Source organism: Solanum verrucosum, unplaced genomic scaffold, assembly GCF_900185275.1.
Source record: "Solanum verrucosum unplaced genomic scaffold, falcon-dt-bn FXZP01000214.1, whole genome shotgun sequence".
Classification (NCBI taxonomy): domain Eukaryota; kingdom Viridiplantae; phylum Streptophyta; class Magnoliopsida; order Solanales; family Solanaceae; genus Solanum; species Solanum verrucosum.
Window position 1 is genome coordinate 3,876,395 of NW_026020059.1, and position 18,526 is coordinate 3,894,920.

An 18,526-nucleotide genomic window follows, 5' to 3' on the forward strand; every position below is an offset into this window, starting at 1 on the left:
TTATGAATCAGAACCCTGTTGATTGTGTTAAATAAATAGCAGACTTTTTTTTTCCTTTTCCTAGCATGTTTTTACGAATATAATATTTCCTTTAATAGTAATTGATTATCTTTTCTTAACTAGTTAGGATTCACTTGTATAAATACAACTCAGAATCCTATTAACATGATGAACCAAAACATATAAATTAATTGAAACTTCATCAAAGAGAAAGTTACGGGTGACCACCTTGAGTTTGCTTCATCTACCATCAGAAAAACGGCTAGCAGGTGTATTTACAATAGGCCTCAAAAGGACTTTTCACACTTTGGTTTGCAAATTGGGCATGTACGACATCTTTGCTCCAACTTGAGGGGAGTGTTGATTGTGTTAATTAATTAGAGCATTATTTTAGGATACTTTATTTTTCCTTATCCTTGCATAATTATTAAAATAATATATATTTTTTATTGTAATTGATTATCTTTCCTTAGTTAGGAATCACTTGTATAAATACTCCTTCTCATGGGATGTCAGGACACATTGAAGTACAAAAAAACATTTTCTTCTTTCTCAAATTCAACAAACCCCAATCTAATAATTGGAGTGGATGTCATTATCACTAGGTTATTCCTTTTTTGTCAACAAATGTCCAACATCTATCCTGTTGACACTGAAGAATGCGAGATCTTAAATTTCAGAAGCAATTCCTAAAGTCAAAGCATGATCAGCAGACACCAAAATTCATTTATAGGCTGGAAAGAAAAACTTCTGCTCGCTACTGTGGTTCAAATAAAAAATGATATCATTATTGGCAAACAAACACTGAGCATATCTTATAACTAATACAAAGGAACACAAATTTTGAAGAATCTTACCCCATGTGAAGTGTGATGTTTTCCAGTAGCTGTATCTTGAAGTATTCTAGCAGCCACCTAAAGATCCATGAAGAAATAGATGAAGACGGATTAAGTAAAACATAACATTATTACGTAATACCTTCTTAGATTTGAACAACTCCATTAGGAAAAAGGAAACTTTAGTGGATAAGAAAAGATACTCCACACTCAAAATAGTATGCTATTTCAATAGCCATCAGGCTTTCCGGATTCTTTTTATATAGAAAATATTGTTGGGATTTCAAAACTTCCAGCTGGTCACCTTATTTCTTCGCTGACACGTGACGGATCATACTTTCTTGCCTTAGACCACTATCGAGGCTATGAGTTTTCATAGGGCATATGATCCTTACGTCCCCCACTCCCATCCTGGGGCGCTAAGGGGCTTTTGTTTTTGGAACAGACGGCAGTGTCTTTTAGAAGTCTGGAAGGCGGCACCTAAACTAGTCGGACTTGCTTGAATCGGAACAAACATTTTATTTCCAGGGTTCCTCACTTGTTTTTTACTTTCTTTTTTACGAAGAATTCAATACTCTCTGTGTAAGCAATTCAGCCCACTGCAACTTCTAGGAGACAATGCAAAAGACTATAACTATCAAACTATTTGCTCTTTACGAGCTTCCAAGACTTCAAAGCAGAGGTTCACAAACATTTTCTTGCTAGTTGCTTGCCGTGCTACATTTGAGCCTAATGATCATCAATCATTAGCATGTTATGGCTTCTGAGCTCCTTGTATGCAATTAAACAAAACTGTTGTCAATTCTTCTTGTAGAGTGCAGCAGAAGAGATCAAAGTATCAGAAATCCACCTCCATAAAAGTTGAAACTTAACAATGATGAGAATTAAACTCTTTACCCTACAAATTAAAGGTTTATGTGTCTTCTTTCCAACCCCACTGACTGTTCGTTAATCAAAGCTCGAAGTAAAAAGTTATGATTGTTTTACTAGAGACGCTCCGGTCTGAAATTCTGTTCCAGGAACTACGACCAGAAACTACCGACCGTGAAAGTATCTACGAGTCGTGGTCTCAGCTTGTGGAATGGGATCAGAGACTTGAAATTCACTTGAGTTCCACGGAACCAATCCACGAGTCATGGATCATTTTACGGGCCGTAAAAGGGTCCATAGACCACGTATATCACCCGTGTATCATGTATATCAGTTGTATATGAAAATTTCCAGATTTCATTCAAACACTATTTTGAGTTTCTTTTCACACTTTTCACCCCTTAGTCGACCCCAAAAGCTCTCTTCAACCCTACTAAGTCTTGGTAAGTATTCTCCAAGATTTTAACAACATAAATCCTAGAATTTCTACAAGATTTTAACAACAAATCCTCTTCTTTATCACTAGTGAAATCAAGAAGTCAATTCTAGGGTTCAAGATTTGATTTTTGAGCAAGTCCATCAAGAATTCTTTCTTCCAAATAAAGGTAAGCATACTCTCACAATTCCCAAGTTATTCTAACATGTGATTATGTATCCTAAGCAACAATCTACCATCAAAACCTAGGGTTTTCAAGAAGTTAATCCAAGAATTTCAAGAAAGGGTTCTTGATTGTCCTTCATGAAGTTAGAATTCTTCATCAAGATTTGTGGATCATGTAAGGTTTGTAAGGACATCATAGTGAGAAACTTGGTTCTTCCTTATACCCTACATCTATAATTTCAGTTAGTAAGATCAAGGTTAGGGTTCTTCACCTTCAAGTTTCAAGTTTAACGATTCTACCAAGGTTTGTCCTTCTAGGTATGTGGGATTTAAGCAATGGGTATCCTTTCACCCATTGAGTCCCAAAGAAAACCCCGTATTTTCAGATATTTAATTCTAATAGAAATCTAGGGTTCTTTTCAACAGCATAGATTTAAATGTATTTCGGTTTTTCTTTGTTTCCAGCCTATAAATACATGTTTTTCCCTAAATATCAGTATGTTTGCTTAAGTATATTTTCATGAACCCATAAATTTCAAGCCTTTGGACTTGTGTATTTCAAATTGCATGTTTCGGTCAGGATACAAAAGTTTTCATGATTTACATTATACTCAGTTTTTCAGTCCATATGCATAAGATGCTTTCAGATAAAGTGTCTATTATTTCAGTATTCATAAGCTATTCAGATTATCAATATTATTCAATTAATCAACATAAATTCCACTGGGAGTATTACTTAGCACCGAACGGACATAGGGATGAAGGCTCACCTGTCAGTTTAGGACTGAGACCTTTAGTAGCAAACTCTACGTCCCAGAACTATGTGCTATTAGGCTTTTAAAGTTCACCCGTCAGATCAGGACTGACTCCTTAGTCCTTTGGACATCAGCTTAGTGAATCCACGCCATCAGTTTCTTACCTTAGCAAGATATAGAGCACGCTCTAGGGTACAGGTTGGACTCCAACTTAGCTCTGACCAAGTATGTTAGTTTTAGCATCTCCCACAGTTCAATTTCAGATTATTGCATTGACCTGCCTAATTACCTATCCCTAGTACTTTTTCGGCCTACCTCTTCCTCTCCTCGTACTCACTATATCAGTCCTCTAGCACCTCCTCACTAGAGCATCTGCGCATCTCCTCTTCACATACCCAAACCATCAAACCATCTCAGTGTCGCTTTCCTCATCTAGTCCACATCACAAAGGCCGCTCCCACCTTGTCATGGATATCCTCATTCCTATCTTATTGCTCCTAGTATGCCTACACATTCATCTCAGCATCCTCATTTCCGCAACTTGCATCTTCTGAACATGGGAGTTCTTGACTGGCTAACACTCTGTCTCATACATAAAGTCGGTCTAACCGCCACTTTGTAGATCTTACCTTTAAGTTTAGGTGGTACATTTTTATACCTCAAGACTCCGGAGGCAAGCCTCCACTTCATCAACGTCAAACCAATACTATGTGTGGCATTAACGTCGATTGATGACCCAAGATACTTGAAATTTTCTCTCTTAGGATAGCCTAAGTCAAGCCTCACTTTTATGTCTGCCTCATACATTGCATCACTGAATTTGCAGTCCAAATATACAGTTTTGGCCCTGCTCAACTTGAATCCTTTAAATTCCAAAGTTGGTCTCCACACCTCCAACCTAGCATTAACTTTGTTGCATGTCTCACCAATCAATACTATGTCATCTATAAATAACATACACCATGGCACCTCATCTAGTATAAAGCACGTCAACTCATCCATCACAAGGCAAATAGGAATGGGAGCGTCGATCCCTGGTGCTCCGAGTCCTCTTCCACTATTCTAACCCGAGTCTTGGCTCGACCATGCATGTCCCTCATTTCCCTAATGTAGGCCACCAATACACCTTTAGCCTCCCGACATCTCTTGAGGACTTCAGTCGGGACTCTGTCAGAAGCCTTTTCAAAGTCAATGAACACTATATGTTGTTAGAACGTGAATAGGTTTATACAATCCTATTAGAATAAGAATAGGTTTATACAAACCTATTAGAATAGGAATAGGATTATACAATCCTATTTAGAATAGGAATAGGAATACAAATAAAAATATGAATAGTATCCTACTTGGTATAGGATTGTATTCTATTGTCTATAAATAGAGTCTCAATGTAATAATGTAGACACAACAAGAATTCAATAATATTCTTTTCCTATATTTCTCACATGGTATCAGAGCCTCTACGATCTTGGCAGAAAATCAAAGAGCTTCCGCTGCCGGCGGGTGGCTATTACTCATATATAGGTGCTCGTTTGGCCAATGATTATGTTAACAAAAGTAGGACCATGCTATATGAATGAACCGCATACTCAAGGGAAGAAAACTCAGACAGACTGTGTGCATCAATTCCCGGTGACTTTCTAAGGTTGTTTTGTGTCAACCCCATAACCGTCGATATTTTGGTAGCACCATGCCATATTTCTTGTGACTACTTTTTCATATTTAATTTATGTAGCACCGTGGCATCTTTTCGGTGACTACTTTCTCAAATCTAATTTGTGTAGCACCGTGCCATCTTTTCGGGGACTACCTTTTCATATTTAATTTGTGTAACACCCAGTGTTCTGAATGGCGAGCGCCATTCGCCAAAGGCGCTATGGCGAGGCAAGTCGAGCCTGTCACGCCATTTCATAGTGAGGCGAGGCGAGATCAATTAGGCGACGTAACGCGACGTAATGGCAATCTGAATGGCAGTGCCTTTTTGTTTTAAATTTTTTAAAAAGATCTAACTTAATAATATTAGTCAAAATTAGGGTTTTTTTCCTATTTCCATACTTGGGGTTAGTCACGTTTCGTCTCCTCAACCTCGCGATCTCTTCTTCTCCTTCAATCGTGCAAATTGAAAGGTATGGCCTCTTTTCTTTCTTCTTCTTTCCAGTTCTCTTCTTCTTCTTCTTCTCTTCTTTTCTTCGTTTCTTCTCTTCAGTCCTCTTCTTCTCTTATTTTCTTCTTTTCTTCTCTTCAATTTCTTGTGAAGTGAATCTGAAATTCTGAAATCTGAACTGCCTTCTCAAAAAAAAAGATTTTGAGATACTACTGCTTGTTGCCTTCACTGCTCTGTTTTTTTTCCTCTGTTTTCTTTGTTCACTGTCATTGCTGAATGCTACTGCTTGTTGTGTGAGAAATATATGGGAAAAATATTATTGAATTGTGTTGTTAACATTATTACATTGAGACCCTATTTATAGACCTTAGAATACAATCCTTTACCAAGTAGGATACTATTTAGTATTCCTATTTCTATTTCTATTACTATTCCTATTCTAATAGGATTGTATAAACCTATTCCTATTCTAATAGGATTGTATAAACATATTCCTATTTTAATAGGATTGTATAAACCTATTCCTATTCTAACACTCCCCCTCAAGCTAGTGCATACAATTCATGTACCTAGCTTGTTACAAATGTAATTAACACGAGGACTGATGAGGGGCTTGGTGAGATATCTGCAAGTTGATCACTCGACTTCACAAAATTGACAATCAATCTCAATGTGCTTGGTCTTCTCATGAAATACTAAATTTGATACATAATGCCGATAAAACACTGAGTGATAAAATTACAGTGTTGGAACTTCCCAAGCCAAGCTTGCAAGGACTGTTTCAGACCATAGAGTGACTTACGTAATCAACATACAAGGCTACTAAACTCTCCCTGAGCAACAAAATTAGGTGGTTGCTCCATATAGACTTCTTCACAATGCAGCGGTCGTTGTAAGTGCTCAAAATCTAGTATAAAGTATATGGATCATGTTGAAATCAATAGACGAGTCGATATCAAACAAGTCACCGAAAAACTGGCCAGAACATGCTCATATGTCGGAGTATTAGATTTGATGGCTAAAAGTGGTCACAATCTAAGAAATAAAATTATATGGGTAGGGTCAGAATGATGTCACAACCCAACTAGAAAATAGAAATAATATAGGATAGTTCGAATTGATGGAACAACCCTATTGAAAAAGAGAAATAATATGGGTAGGGTCGGAATGATGGCACGACCCTGCTGAAAAAGAAAAATAATATGGGTAGGGTTGGAATGATGGCACAACCCTATGCAAATCAGATTTAAGGAGTCACCGGAAAGACGAATGAAACTATGCAAATCAAATCTGAGGAGTCACTGAAAAGACACATGATGCTATGCTACTCAGATATGAGAAATAGTTCGGAAAAATCCACGGTACTACACAAATTAAATATGAAAAGTAGTCCGAAGAGATGCACGGTGCTACGCAAATCAGATATGCAAAAAAAGGTAGTCACCGGAAGGATGGCACGGTGCTACACAAATTATATATGAAAAAGGAGTCACTGGAATGATGGCACAGTGCTACAGAAACTAGATATGAAAAAGTAGTCACCAGAATGATGGCACGGTGCTACACAAATTAAATATGAAAAAGCAGTCACCGGAATGATGGCACGGTGCTACACAAATTAGATATAAGAAAGAAGTCACTAGAATGATGCATGATGACCCAACTTTTGCTAACATAATCATTGGCCAGACGGGCAACATATATGGGTGCCACCCGCCGGCAGCGGAAGCTCTTTAATTCTCTACCAAGTTCGTAGAGGCTCTGATACCATGTGAGAAATATATGGGAAAAATATTATTGAATTGTGTTGTTAACATTATTACATTGAGACCCTATTTATAGACCCTAGAATACAATCCTTTACCAAGTAGGATACTATTTAGTATTCCTATTTCTATTTCTATTACTATTCCTATTCTAATAGGATTGTATAAACCTATTTCTATTCTAATAGGATTGTATAAACATATTCCTATTTTAATAGGATTGTATAAACCTATTCCTATTCTAACAGTGTTGTCTATTATTTAAAAATAAATAAATTAATTCTTCTATAGTAATTAATATAGTATTTATTTGTCCAATAGTGAATTCAATGGCGTCGGATGCTAGCAAAAACAGGGACATTGAATGGAATTATGGTACTCAAGGATCAACGAAAGATTCAGTTAACTGTAATTTTTGTGGGAGTACTTTTAATGGTGGTATTACTCGACACAAGCAACATTTAGTGGGTGGTTACAAAAATGTAAAACAATGTTCAGCTTGTCCGTCGGAGATTAGAGAATAAGTAAGGGCTTATATGGAAAATAAAATCGCTAATAATCCAAAATTTCAAGTGAGACAGCCAGAAGAATATGTTGATATTGATGATGTTGATGAATATGCTGAAATGATGCCTCCCTCCAAAACTCCAAAGATATCTTCTAGTGGAGGTGCATCATCCACCGCGCGGAATGTGACAAAAGGCCCTATGAATCTCTATTTTCCACAAAAATCAACACAAAAAAGAGGCTTTGAATTGATGACCAAGAAAATTCTAAGAGAGCGTGCGGTAAGTGTTTTTGCAATATGAATGTACGATGCGGGGATCCCTTTTAATTGTGTCAATTACAAATCATTTGATAAGTTTATTGAGACAGTAGGACAACAGGGCCCCGGAATGAAGCCTCCTACATTCCATGAAGTTAGAGTTACTCACCTTAAAAAAGAGGTGGAGAAAGTGGAAAAAATTGTTGATGAGCATAAAGTGCAATGGACAAAGTTTGGATGTTCCACTATGATGGACAAATGGACAACACGAAATGGTAAAATGATAATCAATATTTTGGTGAATTCTCCAATTGGTAGTGCATTTCTTGGTTTTGTTGATGCTAGCAATGAATCTACCGATTCCACCAAAATGTACTAGTTGTTTGAAAGCACTATTGAAAGAATTGGACTGGGAAATGTTGTACAAATTGTCACCGATAATGCTAGTGAGAATGTTAAAGCGGGAAGCATGATGATGGGTGCGTACCCACATATTTATTGGACTCCATGTGCCGCTCATTGCATCAACTTGATGTTTGGTGACATATTCAAGGTTAATCCATATGCTTCCGGTAATATCACTCTACTATCCTCTAACTTTCTTTATAGTCAATATTTAATACTCATTAGCTACTAATTACTATAATTTTACTTTAATAGTTTTAAGAAGGCCATCATAATCCATTCTTACATTAGTCAAAGGCCATTGTTGTTAAACTTGATAAGAAAATTCACCAAGGAAAGAAATTTGGTGAAACCTGCCAAGACAAGATTTGCAACGGCCTTCTTAACTTTGAGAGCTACGTACATACAAAGAAAAAACTTGAGAATTTTAGTCCTCTCAACCGAATGGACTTCAAGTAAATTTGCAAAGGAAACTTTGGGGAAGGAAGTTGCCAACCTAATTATTTCTGCCCACTTTTGGGATGATGTTGTTCGAGCACTTACAGTTTGTGGCCCTTTGACAAAAGTGCTTCGTTTGGTGGATGGGGAGAAAAAACCACCAATGGGCTATATTTATGAAGCAATGGATAGAACCAAAGAAACTATTGCACGGGGTTTTCGTGGAGTTAAGAAGCAATATGAGAAAGTATTTGAAATTATTGATGCAAGGTGGTCAGACCAACTCCATCGGCCTTTGCATGTTGCAGGACATGTTTTGAACCCAGGATTGTATTATAAAGCTCAAGAAGAGGGAACTTTACTAAAGACTCTGTGGAATGAGTATTATTCATGTGTTGAGAAGATGATCCCCGATTCAGCAATACAAGATTTACTAGTTGTTGAGCTTCCTAGGTACAAAATGGCGGATGGACTATTTGGTTGTGGTCCGGCTAAAAGAGCTAGAGACACAAGGTCACCGGGTAAGTGAGTTGATTTATGTCTTACTTAAATTATTTGACTTATTTATACTCATTAACCTTTAAATTTATTTTATTATAGTTGAATGGTGGTCACTATTTGATAGTGAAACACCAAACTTGCAGAAGTTTGCCATGAAAGTATTAAGCCTAACTTGTAGCTCATCCGGATGTGAGCGAAATTGGAGTATGTTTGAACACGAAGTAAAACAATTATATCCTAATTTCCATATTATATTATTATCAGAACATTAGTTAATATCTATAACTTATGCGCAGATTCATTCCAAAAAGAGGAATAGGCTTGCACTATCGCGTCTCAATGATCTAGTGTACATTAAGTACAATAGAACATTGAAACGTCGTTATGATGCTCGTGATCTCATTGATCCAATTCGCTTGGATAACATTGATGATTCAAATGAATGGTTAGTTGGATGCCCCGAAGATCAAGAAGATGAACTAGTATATGAGGATGATGATCTTACTTGGGGTAGTGTTGCTACGGCAATTGGAGTTGATGAGAGTATCTATCATCTTAGGGGACTTTCTTCAAGATCAAGGGCACTTGACAAGGGCAAAGGAGTAGAAACTACATCTACAAGTTCAACTTCAAGTAGGACTCAGACACTAATTGATGAAGAATACGAGGAGGAAGAAGATGAGGAGCAATATAATGATGTAGAGGATGTTGATCTTCAAGAGTTGGATAGTTTTGAAGAAGAATAGACTTTTAGAGTTCTAGTATTGTCTTTTGAATTATTGGGTCTTTAAAGTTCTAGACTTTTAGTATCTATTATTAGTTTTTGAATTGAAATATTTGCTAATATATGTTATTGCTATTGAGATTTTGGATATTTATATATGCAATTAAATATTTTTAATTTTTGGTATTAATTGGCGCCTCAATTCAAAAAGGCGAGCGCTTCGCCGCGTGGCGAGGCAGGCCCTTGTCGCCTTTTGTTGCTTCTCGCCGTCCAAAACACTAGCACCATGCCATCCTTCCGGTGACTATCTTTTTTTGCATATTTGACTTGCATAGCACCGTGCATCTCTCCGGACTACTTTTCATATTTAATTTGCATAGTACCATGGATTTTTCCGAACTACTTTCTCATATCTGAGTTGCATAGCACTGTGCGTCTTTTCGGTGACTCCTCAGATTTGATTTGCATAGTTCCATTCGTCTTTCTGGTGACTCCTCAAATCTGATTTGCGTAGGGTTGTGCCATCATTCCGATCCTACCCATATAATGTCTCTTTTTCAGTAGGATCGTGTCATCATTCCGACCCTACCCATATTATTTCTCTTTTTCAATAGGGTCATGCCATCAATCCGACCTTTCATATATAATTTCTATTTTCTAGTTGAGTCGAGCCATCATTCCGACCCTACCCATATAATTTTATTTCTTAGATTGTGACCTCTTTCAGGCATCAAATCTAATACTCCGGCGTATGAGCATGTTCCAACCAATTTTTCGGTGACTTTCTTGTTTAATATCGACTCATCTATTGATTCCAACATGATCCATATACTTTATACTAGATTTTGAGCACTTTGTTGCTCAGGGGAGTGTTAGAACATGAATAGGTTTATACAATCTTATTAGAATAGGAATAGGTTTATACAATCTTATTAGAATAGGAATAGGTTTATACAATCCTATTAGAATATGAATAGGTTTATACAATCCTATTAGAATATGAATAGGTTTATACAATCCTATTAGAATAGGAATAGGAATACGAATAGAAATAGGAATAGTAAATAGTATCCTAATTGGTAAAGGATTGTATTCTAGTGTTTATAAATAGGGTCTCAATGTAATAATGTAGACGCAACAACAATTCAATAATATTTATTTTCCTATATTTCTCACATATGTAAAATTCTTAAATAATTGGACGATGATTTTAAATATAGCACTTGTCTGATTTAGTGGTTCAAAAGTTGCACCACACAATGGACTGAAAGAAAAACTCCCCTCTTTAAGTTCATAGGTAAACATAAGTTGCGGTAGTGATTCTATCCATTGGTGAAGAGTAAGTGGATACTAGTTTCTTGTGATAAAGTTTGCCTTTATGAATCCAACATTTACTGAAAGCTCACTTTTGGTTGTCCATAAAATAAGTTATTCAAATTGTTTTTTGTCGATATTCACTAACTATAGTCCAAAAGAGTTGTTTACTTTGGGTACCCTGTGTATTGAGAATAAACATAAAAGAGACAACAAAGATACCTCGCCACCATTGACTCCTCCATCATAGCATGGTTTCAGTGTAATAGCACGTTCAATATACGGAGCCCAGCATCCATTGAGCAAATCCCTCCGAATCATCTCTACACCAGCTTGGTAATGCTGCGTTGCATACCCTCACATGTGCTTTATAATTGTATTTCGAGTAAATCAATGGTATATATCAATTACAAACAATAGCCAATGCCAAGTACCTCAATCATATTCCTCAGAAACGGTTCCTCATTAAAGTGATCTCTGCGTACAAAGACAAGTGGCACCTTGTATGCCAAGGCTTCACTTGTCGTGCCATACCCAATTTTACCTGAAAGAAAGTACATGCTTGATACGCAATGTAGTCATACACTAAGAATTATATTTTCAATCTTACAGAGCTTTAATATTCCCTACCAAGCAAGACGTCTGAAGCTGCAATAGCATCAGGAGTGTAAAAGTCTTTCGGAAGTTTTATGAAGTTGGAAGGAATCTCCTGATCTTCAGAAGCACCACAGACCTTTACCAGCAACACAGACCATATTTTTGCATGAAGGTCTAGTAGATTTCAAAAGCAACTACAATGCAAAGCGGAAATTTAACAGAGGATTACAATAACTAACCAAGCATATCCATCCTTCAGGCAGATATTCCTTTTTCAGCTTCCATCCAGCAGGCTGCATGTGAAATAGTATATAAGATTGCCATCAAGTGCACAAGAAATGTGATGCTTGGTCTACTAAAAGTACCTTTGATATTTACTGAACCTCCAGGTGCATTTTCTTTGATAGAAACACCTTATAGTCCAATCACTTATTCCCACAATATCTAGGAAGATTAACTAAACTACACCACCACTCCCTGTTCATGAAATGACAGCATAACCTAATGCATGAACTATAATTCAATGTCTCAAAACCTATCTTCCAAGTATTCACCAGTAGAAAAATAAAGCTCGAGTTTCTAGGTTGAGAAATTTGAGAAGACTAGTCTCTGGCAAGAAAATATATCAAACACATTTAGTAATCCCTTAAAATGAGACATTTACCTGTCCACCAAAATTATAAATAAGCACTTTTTGGCTGTCTAGTATTCCAAGTTCTTCCCGAACCTATATCATAAGAAAATATTGATCACATGAAAAATTAGGCACATGTCAAGAAGGTGACTTAGGATTATCAGTCACCTTTTCCCGAGTTTTGTGCAACCTTCTCACAACAAGGGGAACATCAATTGCATCCCTGAAAGCAGGCACTGCAAGGAATATTGGTTTTAACAAACAAGCAAAATAGAACTATGAGAAATAGAAAAAATAACAAAAATTAATATACTGAGAACAGTACATCTATTCAAATGTAGTACACGAATGTTCAATATTGACTCCAGAACCAAAGCAAAACTGAAATGGGAGAAACCAGGTAAAATCAAGCTGCATAAACTAGTTGAGAAATGGAAATTACATACTTGGGCAGTATCCTGGCAGACGAATTACAAACTCACAGAGAGAATAATCCTCCGCTATCTAGATTAACATCATTCATCGGTCCCATTGATGTTGGATTTTCCCATGGAAGTCGGATGAAAGCAAGGATTAGAAGCATCACATGAGAATATGTACTAATATGAAAACAACCCTCAGTAATGTACACAGACAAACAGAAAATGGTTGCTTTCTTTTAAGCATGATATTAGGGCAGGGGGGATTCAGAAGTGTAGAAACAAAATACTTAAATAGATTGTTCTACAAATGTTTGAATATGATAAACTCAAAGTGAGTACAGTTCTATATAATAAAATGTTTGGGGCATAGCAACAAACAAATACAAGTCCTCAATAAAATACCATCATTTACCAGGTGAAGTCCATAGAAGTTCAAAAATTCTTTGTAATGTTTAATATGTACTCTCTCCATAGAAGTTCAAATAAATATTACTGTCTTCCCCTTTTGGGTTCACCATTCCACAAACAGCATTCTGTACAACCTTCACAAATCTTAGTTAAGATCTATTTCTCCGTTATTAGATGCCTAAAACATGGCATACCATGGATCTGAAGACAATGTAAATATCAACAACAATTTGAAATGAGCAAAGAGGTGGAATATATTCATTTGATTGTTCAAAATAGTAGAATATGACTCTTTGATGTCACTTATCAGAGAGGCAATGTGAGAATGAGAAATAACACATTAAAATTTCTGAAGTCCAAATAAAGAGAACTACAATTTTGAATCACAACATTAAGACATTACTATGCTAGTACTAAATGCATGGTATTTTAGCTGAATAAATACATAGTACCTTCAATATCCTACCCAACAGTTTGATGGTTTTGTGGAAGTTCTCTTTCAGAGTATTTGGGTGGAAATGAGAGGGGAAAACCTTCCTAGTGGAATATATAACTTTTACATATCTTTTGTGTGGAAAATATCTATTGAAGATTAGTAATCACCTGCCAAATTATTGAACGATTGTGATATCCAGCAGACATGACATAATCAGCATAGATGAAATCCCAACTGCCAAAGTTTCAAACAATAAAGAGAGATAAATTAACTGCTTCCTATCTGTTTATATGGTGGTAATTTTGCATTTCAAGCCAAAAACAATATGATGATGTCATGCATCCTGGACGTAAAAAGAAATTCTAAAGGACGATGAGCCAGTACTCTTTTCTTTCACCTTTCCAGACAACAGCCACATAAAATACTTACAATGTAAGTGGTACTCTAATTTCCGAAAGTAATTATGAATGAGCTCATATATGAAGGAGCTAATTTCCTAGTGTTGATTACTTAACTACTGAAAAATTTCACAACCCATTATGAAGTCACCTAACATGTTAATCCAAAGATGTAACTGAAGAGTTAAAAAGACAAGAACAGGTGAACAATGAACTGGTGATGAAAATGAAGGTAACCACCTCAAAAGCTTGTTAATTCGGTGACACTAAATCAATCATCCAGTGAAAAAGATGATAATGTGATAAGTAATCTTAATATAATAAGTTCTTCAAGACACTCTAGTAGAGACACATCCAGTCATTAATGTTTCAATCCAACATTGATTGCAAAGGGCAACATTCCCGTGCCCCTGTTCTCTCTCTGAGTTATACATGCTAAGTAGCTGAGATATAGACATTAAGTTCATGCTGTACATGGACACACAGGAGGACGAGAATTCTAAAATTCTGGCAGATATGAGCATGGACTTGACAATATTTTATTGCATATTTTACGTATACGAGCTTTTATGAAACCTCAATCAAAAAACAAGGCAAAAATTGCAAAATATTCATAGTTTCAAAAGAAATACATCACTGCTACTTAAAAGCCTCAATTCCACCTTTCTCGACTTGACATGTAACTTCAATGCAGTCTACTGATTAAAAAGTTTGTAAGAAAATACGTTGGAGGTTGGGACAAAAACTGCCCTACTCATGTAGCACAACAATGAGCAAGGATATCCACACAATCCCAGCATCCATCAACATCACGAGTGTGTTACCTGAAGTTTGTGCAGCAAACTGCACGAATTCCAGCATCCGCAGCTGCTCGGCATGCAACAGGAACTACATCTGAAATCTACTAATGAAAAATAAGAATTTTATGCACTTCACATCAGAAATAAACTCAAGGACAAAGTTTAATGTTAGTATAATTATACTTGGCAGGAACTTATAGCCTTATTAACTGGCCAACACACAAAGGGAGTGCAGGTCTTTATTTAATTAAGAAGCATAAGCCCTGTAAAAGGATTTTGGACTCATGTTGACAGAGTATGCAAAACAGCATATATTAACAGCTAGGCAGACCTTATATACAACAAAAACAGCAACAACTAAGCCTCAGCCCCAAGCAAGTTGGAATGGCTATATGAATCCTCACTAATCATGTTTCTCCATTTATACTCATCTCAGGTCAACATTATATCAAATACAACAAAGTAAAAAGTACTAGAAGTTCTACATACTCTTTACTGGTAAATATCTTTTAGACCTAATAGACTCTTAGAAAGCATAGGAACATAAACGTACTTACATGACTAAAACATATTCCAACTAGTTGCTATCTCTTTTATAGATCTTTATCTTCTGTTTTGCTCTATCTTTCGCTAGGTCTGCATGGAGATTGTAGCTCTTTTTTTTTCTTTGAGAAAGCTAATCGTTTGTATATTCTATATAAACTCAACACCATAACTGGTGCTGCATTTAGAACTTTACATCATCAAAAACGCAAACCAAAGGGGAAAAACCTCCTATCAGATCTGTAATCTTTACACTTAACCAATTAAATCTACTACTTCCCCCCATAAGAGATTGTAGGTCTTTTGAGACAATTTCCTTCCATGTACTTTTATGTCTACCGTGTTCACTTTTAACACCTTCACTCACCATGGTTTCACATCTACAAACAGGTGTATAAAGCAAAAATGTAATACTTTTGAGTCCTCGTGTTATTTTTTGGAGCAGCCAACAAAATGAATTGCTCATGCAAGACACCATCTTATTGGAGTATGCATGCTACATAATGCAACAAAAAGTAGGCTGCATATGTTGGTTACACTTCACAAGTTCCTATTTTCTGAGGTAAATCCACTTGGATAAAATCACATTAAGGTTTCTAAAACGTTTTACATCTTTTGATAGATAAAAGAGAGCTTGACAATTCACCAACTACATTTAGTAACACTAAAGATCCCACTTTATAAGACTTCCTCTCTAATCAGAATCTAGACTCTTCCGATTATGCAAGTTCAGGCCCTACTTTGGTGCTGCTTTTTCTCATTCATGATTTTTCTGTGATTTCCAATTCTATTTACATTTTACAGTTCAAACAGAGATATTCCTTTCAAATATCATCTATCTTTCAGATTAATGAAAAACAGAGATACTATTTGATTAAGAGTGACTTCCATTTTGAGTTAACAAAAATTCTTTTTCATTTGGGAAACTTCACTTTTATCTAAAATCTATTACTTTTCAAGGTAGAAGTACAATCGAATTTTAGTAATGATATTTATCATGTTCCAGTGTAGGCATTTTATCAGATTTTCAATCAATTCATTTTAGTAGACATCTAAAGACGTTTTGCTCCCTTCAGCAAACTTCACCAGAATGAAGTGCCAAATGTTTTCACTCTTCAAAGCACTGTAATACTAGTACTTCTGGATATAGGTGAAATAGAGTCTAACTGGCTTGTACTAATAACACATTGATGAATGGGTTTCAAACTAGCAGTACAAAATAAGAGCAGATGCCCTGTAAGGATCACATTACCACTAAGTCAGCCTTGACAGATTTCAACCATTCAACTTCTGTGGCCAAGATCGAATCCCTGGGTAGTACAGCTGTCTGGTTATACTGGATAAATAATTAGAACAAGTAGCACTTTTAATCAAAATGCCTGATATGAATAGAAATCAGATAAGTAACTGCTTCCCTAGAACCTTTTGCCTCATCATATAGACCTAGTGGCCCACCTTTTCCAGTGAAGCAAGAGGGTCAACTGTCAAAGCATCTGCTTGAACAGCTCCACAGTCCAATAGAACCTGGAACAGTAAAATCTCATCCTTAGAAAAATAAGGTACATACCAATATGCTTTGATCGATGGTCAGAATGCTAGTGCCACAGACTTTCTATATTAGAGGGAAATGGTAAAGCATATTCTTCCTTTGCCAGTGGACACTGAAAGCAATCCACTAATAGAAGATAACATGTTACCAATTCTCAAAAAAAAAAACTTGACCTATTTTACTGAATAACAATACATCAATTTTCCCTTATTTCTCTATAAAAATGTAAAATCAGAGATCATGAAGCTTAAACTTATTCATCCTTTCACATAATGTAATTGGAAAGGAAAATCTTGTTCAGCAGCTCAACAGGATTAAAACACCAATCGAAGTCCCTTTTTGGCTCTGCTCTCTGTTGATTAGTTCAAAATCAGACAGAAAAGGATGAAATCATGCACACCGTTTCTTTAAAGGATGAAATCATGCATTATTATGGGGATAAATAAAGTTGATTTCATTGAGAACAAGCATTTGTAATCCCTGATTTGTAAAAAACAAAAGCATCCAACTGCTGATACAGTGGTCAGTTATCTTAACCTGACTAACCTTATGGATGACTTATCAAGAGAAACTAACCTTACGGATAAAAAGTCGAGGTGACTGTGTCTCAATAGTATAAACATAGTCAGGAGCACCCGTAACCACATGAACTTCGTGTCCTGCTTGAATTAGATTACGGACAACCTTGCATTACAAAATCTAAAATTAGGGAATATTGGTAAGATATATGAGTAAATTAACGATCATTGTGGGCAAGCTTGAGAGTTCCACAAAATAAATCTAAATGTGATGGTATAACAAAACAAATAAAATAGAAGAACGGGCCATTCCTGGTGTACCTTATCAGGATACTAAACAAGTAAACTTTATCCTTAGTAGTTAGTACATCAAAATGGCGTCACTGTTAATTAACTGAATCCGTTAGTAAAAGAGAAAGAGACTTCTCCGGAAGCTGAGACGTTGACTAGCATGCAGAATATGAAGAAAAAGACCTATTCAATCATGACATAAACTTTCTTCAGTGGCATTGTTTGCAGAATCAGTTCTACCAGAGTGAAATATCATGGTCAATCTGTTCAGTAGTTCTTAGTAATGCTCCTCGAGAAGATCTAACTTCATGTGGCAGATGAACTAAGCAGTTCACAGTAAAACCAGGTAGTAGTTCTCAGTAATGCTCCTCAAAAACATCTAACTGCATGGGGCAGGTATACCATCAGCAAAAACGGATACCTTGGGTCCTTTGTGGAGACTTCAATACAGTTAGATACCCTTCAGAGATAAAAAAACTACAGCAGAATCAACAAAGGTGGTGGGAGTCTTTCAGATTCTCAGGGAAACCAGATTTTGTGTTGGTGGTAAAACCTTAAAGCACTAAAAGGGAAACTGAAGGAGTGGAGTAAGACTTCTCAAGGGAACTTGGGGGCTCAGAAGCAGAATGTCTTAAGACAATTAGCGTAACTAGAACACATTCAGGAGCATAGAACTTTAGAGACAGAAGAAATAACAACCAGATTAGCTCTCAACATGGAGTTTGAAGACATAGCTAAAAGGGAAGAAATTGCTTGGAGACAAAGGTCCAGGGCTACATGGTTAAAGCAGGGGGATAGGAAACTGGGTTCTTCCACAGAATTGCCAATGCACACAGAAGAATGAACACAA

The 18,526-nt window shown here is 36.3% G+C and overlaps 1 protein-coding gene across 2 annotated transcripts in view; it reads right to left on the reverse strand.

The window, feature by feature from the left end:
• The window catches only part of LOC125823244 (L-arabinokinase-like), a 29,666-nt gene that overhangs the window by 8,497 nt on the left and 2,643 nt on the right, over positions 1 to 18,526 (reverse strand). The window contains exons 2-14 of one of the 2 annotated variants that reach the window (XM_049502641.1): positions 17,444 to 17,551; positions 16,774 to 16,842; positions 16,571 to 16,654; positions 14,800 to 14,876; positions 13,745 to 13,811; positions 12,758 to 12,815; positions 12,480 to 12,547; positions 12,342 to 12,404; positions 11,917 to 11,970; positions 11,711 to 11,813; positions 11,515 to 11,624; positions 11,303 to 11,422; positions 858 to 914 (exon numbers count right to left, since the gene is read on the reverse strand). In XM_049502641.1, coding sequence (XP_049358598.1) covers positions 858 to 914; positions 11,303 to 11,422; positions 11,515 to 11,624; positions 11,711 to 11,813; positions 11,917 to 11,970; positions 12,342 to 12,404; positions 12,480 to 12,547; positions 12,758 to 12,815; positions 13,745 to 13,811; positions 14,800 to 14,876; positions 16,571 to 16,654; positions 16,774 to 16,842; positions 17,444 to 17,551 — 1,038 coding nt within the window. Of the gene's footprint in view, positions 1 to 857; positions 915 to 11,302; positions 11,423 to 11,514; positions 11,625 to 11,710; positions 11,814 to 11,916; positions 11,971 to 12,341; positions 12,405 to 12,479; positions 12,548 to 12,757; positions 12,816 to 13,744; positions 13,812 to 14,799; positions 14,877 to 16,570; positions 16,655 to 16,773; positions 16,843 to 17,443; positions 17,552 to 18,526 lie in introns of those variants that run through there. The other variant, XM_049502642.1, reaches the window with a different exon arrangement.